General features: G+C 46.8%; 1 protein-coding gene across 5 annotated transcripts in view; it reads right to left on the reverse strand.

Moving 5' to 3' along the window:
• Window positions 1-19228, reverse strand: part of BDP1 (BDP1 general transcription factor IIIB subunit) — a 2223165-nt gene that overhangs the window by 2044097 nt on the left and 159840 nt on the right. For all 5 annotated transcript variants that reach the window (XM_069627521.1, XM_069627519.1, XM_069627520.1 and 2 more), the window contains exon 4: window positions 13883-13945. In XM_069627521.1, coding sequence (XP_069483622.1) covers window positions 13883-13945 — 63 coding nt within the window. The remainder of the gene's footprint in view (window positions 1-13882; window positions 13946-19228) is intronic.

Genomic DNA, 19228 nt, shown 5'->3' on the forward strand with positions numbered 1-19228 from the left:
AAAGCCGCTAAACTTTTGAACTCCCTGCCACACCAGTTGAGAGCCGACCTCCCCTATTCTCTCTTCAGAAAGAACCTCATTACTCACCTCAACCTGACTGAGAATTAGTTCTCCCCTGAAATGTTCATACGTTAGCACGACTTGCTGCTAGACTGTAAATTGTGTATAGCTTCAACTACCAAGATATAAATAACTCTGCCTCTCTGTGCAACTTAAGTCTTGCATATTGTATTATTTCGTGTGTAATGTCAACCTTTCGCATATTGCCTGCATATTATGTAACCTTGTAAGCTTTCCATATCCTTCTGCGCCCTGCTACTACTGGGTCTGGTGCGCCTTATAAATGTAACAAATAATAACTGCCAGCTGAGCACACAGCTCATTAAAACCGGAATGCAGCCGGACCGATAACCAAATATATTCAATAGAGCTGTCTCGGGCGGGGTGAGCTAAGTAAACTTAGATCTCACGACCCACTTTAGCACTCACTAGACTTAACTGACTTGATCCGGTAGAGAGCGCGCAGGGTAAACACGACAGACCCTGACGCCACAAAGTGCGGTGCCCACACAGGAGAAGCGACGAAATCAATGCAACGCAGTTCCCCCGTTACTGAAACCTTTGAGTACCAACACAAACTGCTGTGGGTAAGAGGACAGCACTAGGCCCACATCATAGCGGCGCCATGGAGCCCAAACTGAGCCTGATACCGGAACAACACGTGCCCGCCCGGTGAGTGGCTGCAGTCCGTAGTACACGCTGCAGACAGCCTTACAACCTGGCTGGCAAGCCACAATACTAGCCAAACGGTCTGGACCACACAACCACGATTGCTACCAACGTGACAGGGGCACCAAGTAACTAAGCATTCCAACAGGAAAGGGGCTGGGGCGAAGATACTATCATAATACCCCCACTTTGAGACCGCACATGGACGCCCCTGGTCCGTCTCCACCCTGGGGCATAACCAATATAAGTGGTGCAAAACAGGAGCCAGCCCTATCGCTCACAGTCAGAACATTGGACGTCGGAAATAATAACCGAGCTGACATTGCGGTATAGACAATCGGTACCAAAGAAGTAACCGTAGAGGTGAACCTGCATTTGGCCCCCGGCAAAGCCTATACCATGACAAAAGGGGCTAGCAAGAAGAAGGGCCCAATGGATTCTTTCACTACCCCAAGGCTATCAACAACTGTCACTCCCCTGCCTCCAAGCACTTCAGCGATGGAATGTGGAGACGATAACTCCAGGGATGACCATTTATTACAAACAAAGCAAAATGGCTTTCTAGCCATCAACATTAAGTTGGACGACATTGTGGGCACAATAGGGTCTCTGAAAGCGAAGATAGAAAAAGTAAGTGGACACATCACAGAGGCTGAAACGCGAATAAGTACGAATGAAGACGCGCTACAGCGCCACGACCGAGCGCTAAATACCATTGAAATGAACTGAAGAAAATGATGAATATATGCGAGGATTTGGAATCAAGGTCGAGGCGTACAATATCCGTGTGGTGGGGATCCCGGAAGCAACATGCAAAGGTTCCATGGAACTGTTTCTAGAGAAACTCCTGAAAGCTATGTTCGACCCCTCCAAACTATCCTTGCAGTTTCTGGTCGAGAAGGCACACCGGACACTTACACCCCCCCCACCCTCACGTCCAGGAGCTCCACCAAGAACAATATTCGAAGGGATTGTGTCCTCCGACGTATTCCACCTCTGACATGTAATGTCCACAGCTGTGCACTTCTGAAACTATTCAGCAGAGGGCGTCTTGCGTCGCTGGCGTCGAGCAATGATCCCTCGAAAGGCCTCAGTCGTGGGTCGACGTCACTGGATGTTATATATATAGGACGCACAGCGCCCGTTGCCTCAGTGTATAGCTTCGTGAAACTCGGCGCGCCGCGTGTGTATCATCAACCTTTACGATGTCTGTTTCTTTGACCCCTCCAACTCCAAGCGCCGGGTTCAACACTTGCAAGACCAAGATGTTGTTGACCGACACGCACCGCATTCGTTTATGGTGTCTGGGAGAATGGCACGACACTGACGAGTGCTCAAAATGCCAGTCTCTAACCACCAAGGCCTTGCATGAACCCAAGGGGAAGCTCAAAGTAGGTAGGGGGGGGCCTCGAAGTCCCCCAAGTCCGGATCGAAGCCTAGGGTTTCCACCGACGACTCGAGGGGCGACTCTCCGCGTTGGGAGGAGGCTCAAGGTTCTCGGTCCCAGAGTGGTTCCCGCCATTCCTAGTCCACGCGGCACTCAAGGAAGCGCCGGCACTGGTCACCTTAACCATCCTCATCGGAGGATGGTCACGTGCATAAGGTAGCCTGTCCCACGAAGTATTCGACTCCGGAGGAGTGGGCGGCGCTCTCAGAACGCGGCTCTCACGCCTTCAGGCTCGCGTGGCGACTCGCACAGGGAGCCCTCGAGGTCCCGTGGCAAGAGCAGTCGCAAGAGACGTGTGTCCAGGTCCCGGTCCTCGTCCCCAGCGAGACCGTTGCGGCCTGTGGAGGTATTGATGCCGGAGTAGACTCGTTCGGCGCTGGGACAGTCGGACTCGGACAATGCTGTACCGTCCTATCAGCCCACGCCTGTACCCATGGCGCGGATTACGGCATCGAAGCACTCGGCTGTCTCGACGATGTTCCCGATGCCCTTGGCGTTGAGGCACTCAGTGCTTTTTGGGCGTAATGTGTTGAGGAGTTTCCTTAGGAGGTGGGTGTGCCTAGGAAGGCTTCCTCCAAGTCTGTGAGGCCGGGGTTGGGCCCCAGGCCCTCTTCTGTCCCTCTGGCTGGGTTTTCCAGACCTTTGGCTGACATTTTTGAAGAGGAGGATAGGTCGGAGATTGAAGACCCTGCTTCTCAGGATGAGGCTCTGTGATTGTTGGATGATAGTCCCTTGGAGGAGTTGCAGCAGACCCTCCATGATGCACGTGGCCTGGACACTTCTCCAGAAGTTGAGTTTGGTAGGCCTGAGCTGGGGGCTCATGCAGACTCTTCCTACAGGCGGCTCATGTCTAGGGTCTCCGAAATACCTGGTGTGGTCCAGTCCTCCTGAGGATTTTATTCAGGATGATCTTACTGACATCTTGGACCAAGGTCCCCCCCCTCTGACCCGATATTGCCCTTTCATCTTACATTACAAAAAAGGGTGTCATTGTCTTGGCAGCCCCCGGAATCGCTTCCGGCGGCCAATAAGAATTCGTCGAAAAAGTACCACCCATCTGTTAGCGACCCCAGCTATTGGTCTACTCAGCCCACTCCTGAGAGTTTGGTGTTTCAGGCAGCTACAGCCACCTCGAGGCAGCAGGAGTACCCTACCATCCCTCCGGATAGGGACAAGCGCTTCAACGGATGGGCTCGGAAGGTCTTTTCTTTAGGGAGCATGACACTGAAAAGCTGTCAACTCCACATGTGCCTTGGCAAGATTTACACACTCTGTGCTTCCTTAGCGACTGAGCATATTTCCAAGGGGGAGGAAAGGGGTGTTTTCCTAGCCCTCGTGCGTGACAGCAAGGATGCTATGTGGGAATCCCTTCAGTCAGGTTTGGCTTTGGCAGATTGTTAGCCGGTGCATGGCTGTGAGCACTGTCCTACGCAGGTTTGCGTTGTTGCGGAAGTCGAGGCTTGCTCCTGATGTGCAAGCCCGTCTTCTGAACTCAGGGTGCCAAAGCCGCTCGGGCAGTTGCCTCTTAGCCTTCAGACACTGCCACAGCCGCTCCAGCTCAGTCATGAGGCCATGTCCCATGGTTCGCCGGTTGGGGACAGACTTGCGCAGCATCTTGGAGAATGACTTTCCATTACTTCAGATGCGTGGGTTCTGGATACCATAGCCCACGGCTACTGCCCTCCCTTCCTTCAGCAGCCTCACGACAATCCACCGGGGAAGCTCTCTTTGAAAAGTACGGATCTGCTCCTTGCGCAGGAAATCCTGTCCCTGCTGGAGAAAGCTCCATAGAACTGGTGCCTGTAGCAGAGAGGAACAAGGAATGGTATTCCCCTTATTTTTTGATCCCAAAGAAAGACGGGGGATTGAGACCCATAATGGACTTGCATTGGTTGAACAAGCTTCTCAGTAAGGACAAGTTCAAGATGGTCACTCTTTCTCAAGTCCTCCAGGCCCTTCAACTTCAGGATTGGTTGGTGTCTCTGGACCTCAAGGATGCTTACTTTCATATGCTGATTCATCCCAAGCACAAGAAGTACCTGGGGTTTGTGGCTGGCGACTCGCACTTTCAGTTTCGGGTCCTGCCATTCGATGGACCTTCGCCGGAGGGTCTTCACCAAGCTGATGGTGGTTGTGGCAGCGTACTTCAGGAGGGGGGGGGGGGGGGGGGGGGATTTACGTCTACCCTTACCTGGACAATTGGCTGATCAGGGTGCGCTCTCCAGAGTAAGCCCTGGATCATCTATCCGCCATCTGTCATTCCCTTCACAAGTTGGGCTTCTCCCTAAATTTAAAGAAGTTGCATTTGACACCTTCCCAGCGGCTCCAATACATCGGAGCAGTGCTCGACACGTCCCTGGGGCAGTGTTCGCCTCCCTGGGTGAGGGCTCATCACATTCTGCAGATGGTGGACAAGTTTCAACGTGCCCAGAGTCTCCCGGCTTTCGAATTCTTAAAGTTGCTCGGCCTCATGGCGCCCTGCATTTTTCTGGTGCCAGAGGCCAGACTGCGGATGAGATCCCTGCAGTGGGCTCTCAAGATGCAGCAGTCGCAGTTCTCCGGCAAGATATCGGATCCCATTCAGATTCCGCTCTCATCGCTCAGGATCTTCTATGGTGGGCCGACAAAGGAAATCTGATGAAGGAGGCACAGTTTTGGCAACCATGGCCGGAGGAGACTATCGTGACGGATGCCTACCTCACAGGATGGGGCGCTCATGCCAACGAGTTGACAGCCAGCAGCCGTTGGTCTCTGTCGGAGTCCAGACTCCACATCAATCTGTTAGAGCACAGAGCCATCAGGCTGGCCCTGAAGGCTTTTCTGCCGTCTGTGCGGGGGAAGACTGTCCTGATCATGACGGACAACACAGTGGCCATGCATTACCTCAACAAAAAGGGGGAGGGGCAGGGTCACTACCGTTGTGCGGGGAGGCGATGCAGCTCTGGTTCTGGGCCTTCCAACAGGCTATCTCGATCTCGGCAGTTCATCTGGCCAGAGACGAAAACGCGGCTGCAGAAGCTCTGAGCAGGCAGAGCACGGTCTCTCACGAGTGGGAATTGGCTCAGGAAGTCCTTTTGGAGATCTCTTTGCCACCAGTGTCAACCGGGAGTGCGAGAGATTCTGCTCGAGGGAATTTCCCCCAAGAGGAGCCTTAGGGGACGCGTTTGTAGTGGAGTGGTCTTTCCCACTGCTGTACGCATTTCCTCCAGTCCCTGTCATTCCTCAGGTGTTGGAGGTTACGGAGGTTCGGTTCCCGAATGATCCTCATTGCTCCGGATTGGGCCAGGAGAGCGTGGTACCCGGACCTTCGACATGTCCATCTGCCCTCCACGCCGTCTTCCCTACCGAGACCATCTGCTCTCACGGAAGGGGGTCAGGTTCTCCACCCAGAGGTCAGGTCTCTCAACCTTCATGCTTGCTATCTGAAATGTTGAGATACAAGGATTGGGACCTCCCGCATGATGGGATGGAGGTGTTGCTTTCGGCCAGGCTGCCCGCAACAAAATCCCTGTACCATTGCGTTAAGTTCTGAGACTGGTTATAACAAGGAAGTCCCTACTGCTGTAAACTAAAGTTGCAACGATTCTTATAAGTAGTAATGTTTTAAAGAATTTACCGAAACTGGTATCACACAATTTTTTAGGAGTTTCTCTGGAAACAAGGAGGGCAAGTTTGTAAAAGAGGTTTTTGATGTTTATTTCACAAAGAGAAATTTGAATAGACTGTAAGTCAATGTTTTATCAATAACATTAAAAAACATGGTACCAAAAACAACAAACAAATAGCTGCAAACATAAGTGGTTTCAAAGTTTGGAAAAAGCACACAAAAGTACAATTATTGATTCATCTTGGTTTTAAAGAAAGAACAAACAGAAGAAACAATTGTCAGTTTTAATTGCAAAAGAAAAAGGGAATACTCATGGAAACTAGATACATGGACTGCAAATAGTGAAAAAAATGGCCTTATTGTAAGCCAACCAATTGAGATTTTGAAATTTCCTTTTCTAAAAGCAATGAAGTCCAAATTTGCTCCGGTTCCTGTATTCCATTGACAGGTCTGCCTATGTGTAAGTGTCAAAAAATATAATGGACTGAAAAAGGTCAAATTGACATCATCAAAACAACGTTTCGGCAAAGGTGCCACCTGTCTGGCCATAAGTTCATAACATAGTTGAAAGTTGCCTTCCTCTGGGCGATATACCTCACAACAATTTGACCCTGTGGGGAAGCAGACATGAAAAGAATAATTAAAACATGATAGGGGCAATCCCCAAATCATGAAGTAAAATTGCCCTTCTTGCTTAAAAGAGAAAGAGCGAAACGAATTACCTAGTTTGTAGGCTGTGGGTAAATTGGAAGAAAGACAGGCGTGAGAAGTGCTTGGAAGCCCAAAAGTGGGCGCCTTAAAGGTGGAACCGGGGTAATCCTCAGGGAAGCTGCATCGAGTTTAGGGTCACATTGGAGAAAACACTCACTGGAAATAAAAAAGGATGGGGTTAGTGTGAAGAAAAAACTAATTGAGGAGAAGCGTGGAAGTAGCGCTATCTTTGTAGAGAGAGTACTCACATTCGAGTATCCAGAATGGATGATCCTGCACAGCGGCGTACGGAGTTATCAATGAAGTCTGTGATGTACCATCAAATGGATATCGCTTTAAAACTACAAGTAGGTGAAAGCCGCTGTTTAGTCACCTCACATTTGCATAGAAAATATGCTGCCACTAGGGAAAAAAAAACAATAGAGGCAAAAAGATGTTGCTAAGTGCATTCACAGGCTGGCGTATTAACAATTGTTGTATACTAAGATGCACTGCCCGTGACTCACGGCGTCTTACCTGATTGATAGCTGTAGAAGGGTAAGCCCAGCAGCTCCTGATTCACTGCTGCTGTGGGGCTCAAATGAGGCTTCTAAAGATATGTGCTTGAGCGTCATCGGTGATGGCAGGGGGCGTGTGGCTGAGTAGCCTCATGCCATTGGAGTTTATTCAGGAGAGCGCACGGATTGGCAAAGGATAGCCGTGCCTCCGTGTCACTCACAAGAGTGAAAGTAAAGTACCTTCGTGGCGGCTGCTTCTGTAACTGAGTTACAAAACAGGTCGCAAGGAGGAACAAGACGCCGTGCCTGTGCTCGGATCATACGGTTGAGTTTAAAACTGACTATACGTCGGTTGCTACTATGCCGCTGAATCAGTATGCGAACCGCTAGAGAAAAGAGGAAAGAGAAGCATGAGCGGGCATAGCTTGCGCTGGAGGGCGGCTGCAGCTATGGCGCTGCAGGGCGGCTGCAGCTATGGTGCTAAGTCAGGTTGCAAACCGCCGGAAAGAAAAAACGCAAGCGAGCATGACTCGCGTTGAGGGATCAGCTGGTGAGTAAGCAGAAACGTCACGTCTAAATCGTGACTGATACGCGAAAGATTATGTTAAAAGTGATCGAGGGAACAAAGTTCCCGGACTATGAATGTATGAAGCGGGAATGGAGCACAAACCAGAAAGGGGAATGAGAGGGAAGCACCAGTAATCTAGATTGGATTAAAATCTTCATTAAGTCCACTTGTGTGGGTAGATAAGCGATAGATCCAACGTGCCTCCTTCTGAAGGAGACATTGAGACATATCCGGGGTATTCTTAACCACATCCAAGATCCACCAGAATATGTCATTGGCGGGTGTTGGAGTTCAAGGTAGTGACTTACTAAAGGTGCAGATATTGTTCTGCACCTGATTCGAGCGATGTTCCGATATTCTAATGTGAACAGGCCGAGAAGTTTGACCGACATAGCGGAGTCCACAAGGACATTGGATGCAGTACACCACCTGTTAAGTTCTGCAACTGGTGCAGGGGTCAGAATGTAGATCCTTTCCAATGTTCCATTCCTATGGTGTTGTCTTTTCTGCTTTCTTTAGCCCACAAGGGCCTTCAAGTGGGTACCATTAAGGGTTAACTGGCGGCGCTGTCCATATTTAAGCGCGTCTCTGAAGAGTGTACTTACTTTAAGATTCCTTTAATGCCACAGTTTCTAAAAGGACTGTCTAATGTGTTTCCACCGTCCCCTTTCCAGGTACCGGGTTGGGATTTGAATTTGGTTTTAAAGTTGCTGATGGGAGCTCCATTTGAGCCCTTACAATCTTGACCGTTGAGACTGTTGTCTTTTAAAACTGGGTTTTTAGTTGCGGTTACTTCTGCAACCTTCTTTTCTGCCAAAGGTTGTGTCTGAATCCGGCATTTTATCCTCCGCCGCATCCTGGTAAGAAAGAGGAGAGGCTCCATAGGCTGGATCCTAGGAGAGCTTTGAGATTTTATCTTTCACGGATGTCCCGGGTCAGAGTGGACGATCAGCTCTTTGTAGGTTATGCTGAACACCGCTTGGGTCAGGCTGTTTCCAAACAGACCTTGTCCAGATGGATTATCCCAACTATCACCGAGTGCTACTGTTTGGCGGTGAAGGACCCTCCTGGTGCCACACGTTCTGGGGGGGGGGGGGACTAAACTGAGGCAACGGGCGCTGTGCGTCCTATATATAACATCCGGTGACGTCGACCCTCGACGGAGGCTCTCGAGGGACATCGACTCGACACCAGCGACGCAAGACGCCCTCTGCTGAAAAGTTTCTGAAGTGCACAGCTGTGGACATTACAGGTCATAGATGTGGAATACGTCAGAGGAACATCCCATCGAAAGAACGTTACCAGTTTGGTAAGTAACTAGTTCATTGCTCGCCTACTACAGAGACAGGGACACAATTCTTCGGCTGGCAAGAGAAAATGGTTCTTTACAATTTGAATCTAACACTATATACAAATAGCCAGACTTTGCAGCTGGCGTACAAACGCAAAGGTCCTTTGATGTGGTAAAACACCTACTTCGGGCCCGGAAAGTGCCATACTTCCCTGATGTTACCCCCCCCAGACTGAGGATACAATATGGAGGGAGAGCCCATTTCTTTTACAACCCTGCACAGGCGCTGACCTATGTTGAGGCATCGATACCCATGCCCCGGAGCCAGATGCACCGCAGAACGACGAAGGAGATCGCAGCGATGACAATGATTGAAAAGGAGCCTTGAGGAGACTCAACGACACCAGTCAACCTTTGCATGTCGCAGCGAACTGCAACTGTTGAACTGGGCACGTCCAGTTTGACGGACAGTAAAGGCTAGCAACATGCCCACCCCACCACCTTCCAACCACCCCCCCAGACCCCCCCCCAACCCGGGTTTATCCAAAAATTGCCAAAGGTCACATTATCGAGTTTGAGTGGATGGTGAGGGGAGGGATAAAGAAGGGTTATGTTGTCATTAATGTTCAAGCAGACTGGCTCAGCTTTAGCCGGTAATTTTGGTGGGGAAAGTTGAAAAATCTTTGGCAAACAGCATGCAGGTTTGATTTTATTTGATGATGAAACTGTGTAACAATGATAAAACAAAGATAGGTGAGACCGTAGTACGACATGGCGATGCACCTTAGGATGATATTGTGGAATGTGAGAGGATTAAATAACCATTTAAAAGTGAGAAAGATCTGGGCATATTCAGAACGACATACCCCTAACATAATAATGCTTCAAGAAACCCATGCACTAGAGGCCACGCACAAACAAATGGCACAGAGACTAGATTCTTCACGAACTACTAGTAGCAGGCGAGGGGAGTGATAACATTGATACACAAGAACATTGACTTTAGGGCCGGGTTAGTACACATTGACCCAGAGGGCAGGTACATAGTAGTATCAAGCACGATCAATAACAGACCATTAACCCTAGTAAATACATACGTCCCTAACACTGACAACCCCGCATTCTATATCAAAGTAGCAACTTTAATAGGCCAGAATCCAGACACCCCGATATTATGGGGCGCGGGGGGATGACTTTAACACAACACTCGACTTGGCCATGGATAGATCAATCACCAAACACAGAAACACGACCAGAGCCTCCCTTGCCATTAAGCAGATCATGACCCAATACGGATTAGTAGATATCTGGAGAATAGAGCACCCTTTGTTTACTATTCTACGATGCATGACGCCCACTCTAGGATAGACTTCTGGCTCATGTCGGAGACCTGGGTGGGTAGCGTATGTGAAACCACAATATTACCACGCACATGGTCAGACCACTCGCCAGTAGTACTCTAAATACGACAGACACTCACCTAGAACAATACCCATGTGGAGAATGGCCCCGGCCGCATTGCTGGACGATTCCTTGGTAGAGATGCTTAGAATCGATATTGAATCATTCTTTGCAGAACATGAGGGCTCAGTAGATAGGTTCTCCACGGTATGGGAGGCATTCAAGGTGTGGTTCCGCGGGGCGATGATTGCATCAACATATGCCATTTTTAAAATTACCAGAAGGGAACTGGGGGAAACAGAGAAGGACCTTTGTGACCAAGAAAATGAGTATGGGAGAACACACGACAGAGCATTACTAGGACTAATCAAAGGGAACAGACTGAGGTTTTGTGATCAGGCAGATCGAGAAACTATTTATGACCAAGAAAGTACAAGCTAGACGGTATGGGTAGGGCTACCAGCCCGGTCAGCTGCTAGCAGGCATAATCAGGGGAACGCGAAGTACAACATATTAGTGGGATTACCAAACCCAAGGGCTTAACCACCGTCAATACTGAGTAAATAAATGCAAAGTTCAGGGAATATTACCAAACACTATATTCCAACATCAATACAGTGACGGAGTAGGATGTGAGGGAATACCTAGCAAACACCAAATTATTCACACTATAAAGTGAATCAAGCAGGAAACTGATCAGCCCAATTACTAAGGAGGAAATTGCAGAAGCTGTAGCCTCCTTGGCATCTAGTAAGTCCCCCGGTCCTGATGGCATTAGCATTGAGCTATACTAAGTATACAAGGACATCCTAGCCCCTAAGCTGCTTAGGGTATCGGAGGAAGCCTGCAATACTGGTGCACTACTGCCTTCTCTCACTGAAGTGCTCATAACAGTCTTGGCAATACCAGGGACACCCCCCTCCCCCCCATTGAAATTTCCTCATACCGCCCACTTTCTTTAATGAACTCAAGATGTTAAAATCTTTGCAAAAACATTAGCCAATAGACTGCTACCCCACATGCCTGCACTGGTACACCCGGATAAATCCACGGCCCTAAACATAAGACAACTGTTTGGCACCATGGCACAGATTCACCCAGAGATCCCTGCAGCTGCGATGGTACTAGATGCCGAAAAGGCCTTCGATTCGGTGTCATGCATATTCCTATTCAGGGTTCTCAAACGCATGGGAGTGGGGGAGGGATTCAATAAATACATAAAACTACTATATAGTGACCTCAAAGCCAAGATACAAACTAATGGGAACTATTCAAAAGGAGAAAACTAGCCAGAGAGACCCGCCAAGGATGCCCATTCTCCCCCCTGCTCTTTGTATTAACAATAGAACCTTTTGCAAGCAGGATTCGTGAATTCCATGGGCACAGGGGAATACGAATAAGGGGATCCCCGCAGATAATATCGCTATACGATGACGATCACTTAGTATACCTAAAATACCCTGAAGCAAACCTAGAACCTATACTTGTAGAAGTTAGTAAATTTACCGTACACCCAGCAGGATATAATGATATAATATTAACACATTGAAATCGGAATTGTTCCCACTCAACAATAAAACTACTAAACCAAAAGCAGCTGCACGGAATGAAATGGGCAGAGGGGACTGGAATACCTGGGAGTCACAATGGCGCAGTCACATACACTTTTGTATGAAAAAAATCATGCCGACTATCTCAACACACTTGAGACCAAATTTAACCTATGGGGCAAGTTTCCACTGTCATTACTGGGTCGGATAGCTATCTTGAAAATGATTGTAGCTCCTTAACTCCTATATTACTTCAATACCATACCAATATGGCCTGGATGACAGTTCTTAATACGCTCCGGAAACTATCGGTGGGGTTTGTGTGTGGCGGGAAGACTGCCTGAACGAAATGGGAATCTCTCACTGAACCACATAACAGAGGCGGACTAGCGGCACCCAATTTTGAACTATACTACCCGACTGCCCAAGCCCAATATGCGGGCCTATGGTAAAGCCTGGACAACAAGTATTCTCACACTGACCTTGAGAAGCAGTCCGCAGAACCGAACGACATAAGGACTACCCCTCATATGCCCCTTTGACCCATACGCTAGATGCGTGAAAGGGTATAATGACCAAACTACGAATCATAAACTCATATAGCAAACATTCCATTATGGTGCATCCCGGACCTCCCTCCCCCCAACTATGGACAAGGATACCCAGAATGTGCGGGACCCAGATGGGGAAATGAAACTATATGACCTTTTGCCCTGAGGGCAGGTTTGTCACACTAAATGAATTTAAAAGCAAACTAGGAAATAATCCAGTGAAAATACTACAATACTAGCGCATGAAAGCAGCTGTTAAACAGAAATTGCCATCATATCCGGTGGAACCTGACTCCAACGAATATATGGAAATGATACTACCTGTTAACAAAAGGAAATTACTAGCAAGACTATACTCCAAGATACAGAATGGCATGCCCCTATCCAACACTGAGGGAAAAATGGGAGGGAGACACAGGGTCAGTAATCGATGAACAAAGTGGCAGAAAATGTGTAGCTTGACCAGGGAGGTCTCACTTAATGCACGGCTGCGACTGATTCAATATAAAGGTACTGAATCGACTCCATTACACCCCCATTCACATCACCAGGTTCAACCCACAACAGATACAGCTCTGCCTGAAAAGCAGCTCTGACAACGCAGCTCTGACAACGCAGCTACTGAACATATGCTCTGGAGCTGCCCCCCGATTGAGGAATATTGGCATCACATTATCTCTTTGGTGACATACGCAAGGCAGACACTTTTCAATCTTGGCCGCATAGTAGCAAAAAAAAGTATACTACTAAGATGGAAGGCAAAAGAGGCACCAACACTAAAGCAATGGTTTACCAAAATGACACATGTAAATGACAGAGAGGAAGGTTATGTGCAGATTGTAACGGCAGCAACGCGGCCTAAAGACATTTGGGCCCCATACCGGTCTCATATTAGGAATAAATCTAGAACTAATCACCAAAAATGTGTATGTTAACAGACTTGTATAAGCAATAACGAGGTATGAATGTAAAAAACAAATATATCAACGCAATTTGCAATGGAAACATATTAAGCATGGATTCTAAATTGTGAGAACCTCTTGTATGCGATTGCCATTTGTTAAATAAAGTTCTTTAAAAAAAAGACTGGATCCACATGATGGCTTTATGTGAACATTTACCAACTTTTTTCAGCAAGGCTGGGAGAAGATTATGGTCCAACAAATCAAAAGCCGCTGACAAATCAAGCATTTTAACCATGTAGCACGTTTGAAAAAGTATCTGAAAACCATGCAAACAGAGAAAAGGGTTGAAAAAGAATTGTATGACTTACCATTGATATAACCACTAAAAAAACATTTCCCCAGCATTAATTCACCAACGTAAAATAAAACTTTAAATGTTATTTTTATATCAAATGTGATCTGGGTTCCTCACGATATACAGTGGAAAAATTGGCAAATTAGTCCTAAAGTTGTGATAAAATGGTACTTTGAATTATAGAAGCAAGCAAAAAAAGGTCTGCATACGTCATACGACCCCCATTTGGGGTGACAGAAACATGTCAATATGTGCATACAAGCGGCTTACTCATTAACTTGACTTTGCACTGGCTGAGGTTTTTCAGATTTCTTCTCTTGCTCAATTGTGGACCTATAAATATAAAGAAAGGCCCTGGTTTAAGACAAAACAGCACGGTGACATTGTTAACATATGATAGCATAATTCACCTGCTCATATTTAATAAGATGTATTTGGCCCACATTAGCAGCTTTAGCCAAAAACACAGTGAATGGTGGATGCCCAATTCAAATGTAGTGTAGGGAATTCAGTAAGTATTTGCAGATTTGTACAATCAAGGACAACTCTAAGAATTTACAATCCACCAACATCCACCAGCTATACTTCATAAGCTCACTTCCACACAATGCCACTTTCACTGTACCAAACACACACGTTTTAAAATGTTATGAGCAGAGGCACTGGAACCCTTTTGGTACTCGTCAGCTCAGGTTTGTTCTATTATGTAAGGATTGCAGAGTCTTAATTAAGAAGACCTTTATATGCTTCACTGAGGCAAAGCTATTTACATTTCTATTACTATTGTCCTATAGTGCTGTTAAGATCCCTAGGACACTCTGAAATTGAAAACATTTGCAATTTTAAAAATTGGCAGCAGAAAGGGAAAGTGGTATTCGCCCATTCATTCCAAGCCAGCCCTCTTAATATTGAGTGATATAAACAGAATTACAAACATCCCCAGTAGGGGAAGAAATAATACTCAGAATCTGTAATCTGAAAACAGGTAGCTTGCGAGCAAGATATTGGTGGTTGATGGAGGCCTGGTAGGGATGAGACAATGGTGCGAGAGGTTAAGCAGGAGGACTGTTGGAAGACTAGGATTATTAGGTCATGAAGGTTTTTTGGCGCATGGAAAGGATGGAAAATAGTGCAATGGCCAGATGCTCACGTTCCAACACAATGAATGTTCAAATGCATTTGCACTGTGCAAGGAGAAGGAGCTGGCAGATCTGAGTCGTAAGGCTGCAGATAATGCAGATCGTGTGAAGAGGATCCTGCTGCCACTGGAATCTACAATGGCAAATATACACTGGTTCAGCACGTGGTTATAAAATGCTCATTGAGTTACTGTGATGGAAACATAGGAGAACACGATAGCCAGCTAAGTCCTTTGAACAGCACACCAGTACTGCTGCTGCTACATTTGTCAGTAAAAAAGCATTCGTCCACGACCCACACTACGCAAGATAACCTGTGGCTGCAATATGCCAGGAGTTCGATTGCAGGACACAACTAACTGAAGGTGCTGAACCTGTGCCACAACTGCAGAAACGAATGTAATAGAAGGCTAGCAAGTGAACAACGGTCAAATACTTGACATGCATGCCCGAACAGTCCATGATAAGTTGCACTTCGCTTTAATTGTACAATCAAGTTTTCTTTTTGTTGTCACCATGCACATCAGTCAAACATGTTCAAAAACGATTGCGGTGCTTGTGACTACATAGTTGATACATTGATATCTTACAAAACATTGCCCGGCAATGGGCAAACCGACTACTGTTTCTGTGTGAGTGTCCTTGTGAATGTTACTTTTGTTCCTTTGCACAGGTTGCAAGTCCACTATGGCCAAAAAAGGGGACTGGGCACCCAACTGTCCAAGGTTTAATACACTGCACGTGCATTTTATACAGGCAAACCGACAAATGAGAGAACTGTTGCATGCTAGTTGCAGTGTCCTGTAGAACATAATTGTCATTGGCTGATACTTTGGTCCATCTGGTACATGCATAATGGGAAAATAAGTTAAATCTGGGCACAGCGGTCTATGATCAAATCACTTGCATAACTTCCGAGTAAAATCAGTTGCAGTTGTTTTTAATAGTTGCTATTAAACAAGCCAATAGGCAAGGTCTTCCTCTAAATATCATCAGTACAACTCTGAGCCAATGAGAGAGATGGCCTCATCTATCAGGCAAGAGTTTGGGTAATAGCAAAGAACGCGGAGGAAGGAGTCGTTTGCTAATGTTATTTGGCAGGAAGGGTCGCTGGGGCTCAGCTCTCACCTATTCACTGCACACCTCATGTATTGTTTGCTTTCAGAGATCTGAGAGCTTAGCGGCTGTTGTCAAAGTGAATAGGACGATACCAGAGATTGCCGAAAACCTCCGAAGCCTTCAGCTTGGATAATAAAAGGTCTGTAATGATGAGTGATCAAGCTAAAGGCTGGAGTGAAGTAAGGGTGTTTAGTGGGGTGTCAATGCACGCCACCAGCCAGTACACGTAGCCTGTAAGCATATTACTGCTAGTAGAACTACAGCATGTTTCCCAGTGTGCTAAGCAGCTTTTTAAGAGTTGAGAAATGGCGCAGTGGCCATTTACGAAGTTAAAAATACACCATAAAAAATAGCCACTGTGTAAAGGGGGATGGATTTACTGGTGATCACATCTCAATGTTCATAGGTAGCTGGGGTGGCGTATAGCAAGGCAGAAAGGAGAGCATGTTGGTTAAAAGGGATGGGAGAGGTTGTCTGAGAAAACTGTGGGGATGTGCCTAGATCCTCAGGGTGCTTGGAACGCAGGCCCCATGCTATGGACGTCCGGGTCATGTTCGGGTGGGATACACCACAACGTCACCGCCAGGGGGCTCACGATCATTTAGCAAGAGCTGCATCCTACAAGCTAGATTTTGTTCCTCAAAAATAATGTGTTAACATGCTAAGCCTTTTAAAGCCAGAGAGATACCTTTCTAGCACTGGAGTGTATGTTCATAATCTGCACAAAACCCGTCTGCATAAAATGTCCCAGCCCATGTAAAGATCTACTGAAAGAGGACTTCAATTGGAGAAAGTGCATCCTGGCATAAGTCTATCCATTTTGATCTCAGTTTTTTATTGACTGCAACTACTGTAATTTGCCCTGGGTGAATTCCTATAGGCTAGCAATGGCCAACACTAGGTAGTCTTTTGAAAGCTTGTCTAATAGACTACAAATTATACATGAAAGCTCATATCACCCATGGGAATGTCACCCATGTTAGCAAAATAATTTCCATATTTGTTAGTAGGGTTTGAATACATCTGACTAGAATGTGTGACTGGGAGAGGCTGGGTGGATGAAGAATAGGGTGAAGTCCTGGGGCCATAGACCACTAACTGCTCCGCATGTATTGCCCCAGAGGCCATTTATGTGGTGGAAGGTGGTTGGGGATTGAAAACTAAGACTATTTAACATAGAAATGAAAATCATTTCCAAAGACCTCTATGAATCAGTCTCATAACAGAACAATGAGGGAATGTGTGCAAGTGAACCACGGTATACACTATAAATAATTCTAATGTTTTTGTGGCACAGGGCATAGCCACACGACCTGTGGTCACGCAGTGTTAGGCAGAATCCTGGCCAGTTCCCTTAGGGAGCACTACAGAAGATTAGGACTACAGGTGAGAACAATAAATCCCCTTTGGTATCAGTCTGTACCACAAAGATTTAGTTGGTAGCTGTGGCTGAGCAGTCAGACTTCTCAAGAGGGAGATGAGCAGTATTCATGGTTTACACAATAGGCCCACTAGACTATGGAACAAGGAAACACTGACCAAAGCTTTGTATTTAAAAAGTAGATATATTTATTTTATACACTTCAAGTAAAACACATTTATCACAGTCATCAAGCAAGTTAAAATAAGTCAACGAAAAATATACGCCCTTCCTAGTTAAATTGTAGACCAAGTGAACCAGAGTGAAAACTGAGCAAAATGGCACAGTAGAAAACCACACACAAGGGAGGGAAAGCACAAGTTATACAGAAATATCTTCTTACACACCCTAGCAACGCTTCCCAGAAGTTTGTGAACCAGTTTAAGCAAGACAGTGCATTAGTATAGAATATACTTGAATGAAAACTGAGCAAAATGGCACTTCACAAGGTTTATAAAGGGGAAGAAAAAGGGAGTTATAAGAAGTATGTGCACCAACACAGTTCTAGTTGAGAAGCAATCTAAAGAAGGCAGTTATAACAAATGTAGCCAGAGTCAAAAGGCCTGTGCCAGAGTCAAAAGGCCTGCGCCAGAGTCAGTGGTACAGGGCGAGGGCCCAGGAGCAAAATGTTCTTGTAGCTGCAGTCAATGCTTTGGTTAATGATTTCGAAAAGGTGGACACAGAAGGTGAAAGACAATGTTAAGAGAGAGGGGCAGCCAACCCAACAGGTAGGTAAAGGATTTAAAACACCTTTAGCTCTACCGCAAAGAAAGGGCGGCCTGGCGGAACAATGTACGTTTAAAATGAAGAAGTAGCTCCTGCGGTGGTGGTTGTTCCTGGTAGTTCCTGCAGTTCGGGGGATCCAGCAGAGGAAGAGAGGCTCTCATCGTGGAGGAAGTTTCGAGTTACTTCACTACCCAGGGATGAAACCAGCCACGGTGCTGCCCGACGAATAAAAAGGTATGCTCCTGGCCCGGGTGGACTGGTGCCTGGCTATCCGGCCTCCGAGTACAGGGTACTGGTGATTCGACCAAGGCAGGTCCAAGAAGGCGATTGGCAAACTGGTTGGCCCCACCAGCTCAAGGGAAGAAGGCTCTTGCAGATGAATATCTTCTCTCGTCGTGTGGGGAAAAGTGGTGAGACGCTGCAGCAGGGCTTTGGCTTCTCTCCTCTTCGGCTTCTTAGTTCCAGTGGCGACGTCTTGCTCTTCCAGTCCTCAGGACCCTGCTTTTATACAAAAAGAGCCTCATTCATACAGCCTAGCTGTCACTCACACAGTGGAGTGGTCATCCTTGGCGGGAGACCCTCCAGCCTTTCAGGATAGAGTGCGACATGGGTTGCTGAGGCAACCCTGTCCAGTGGTTCTACTCCCCCTCCCACACAATGGACCAACCCCAGACTCAGTGGCACCGAAAGGAGGGCTTCTTGGCAGAAGCCCACCAAAAGGACGTACAAAGGATCCCGACCAGGGTTAGGAGTTTAGAGAAAGACACGAGAAAGAATTTATATTAAATTTCTGGCAAATAAAACCTACCGGAATAAAGTTAATATAAAAATAAACCGGCGGTATGTTAGAAGCTGTCAGAAAAAGTAGTAGCCTCGAACAATGGGAAAATCCCATCGGGAAATATTTGCGGTCGAATATTTACGGTAGTAACCACTGCCACCAGCCAGAATCTTTAGAGAGAGGGACTGTACGGTACCCCCTCGAAAATGAACATAGGGGAAAAACTATTAACCCTTTCCAGTATCTCCATAGTAAGATGGGTTGTACTGGTTTAGTTCATACAAAAGTTGACTAGTAAAGTCAATGGGGACTTTACATGCCCTGGGAGACAGTAGTCAGTCCCAGGGTATGGAGTCTGTTTGGGGGTCGCTACAACACCCCTGTGTCACTGCAGGGAGGGTGCTGTGTAACACATGTGAGTAAAGATGGTT

The sequence above is a fragment of the Ambystoma mexicanum genome, chromosome 6p, assembly GCF_040938575.1.
Source record: "Ambystoma mexicanum isolate Mex_15411 chromosome 6p, UKY_AmexF1_1, whole genome shotgun sequence".
NCBI classification, from domain to species: domain Eukaryota; kingdom Metazoa; phylum Chordata; class Amphibia; order Caudata; family Ambystomatidae; genus Ambystoma; species Ambystoma mexicanum.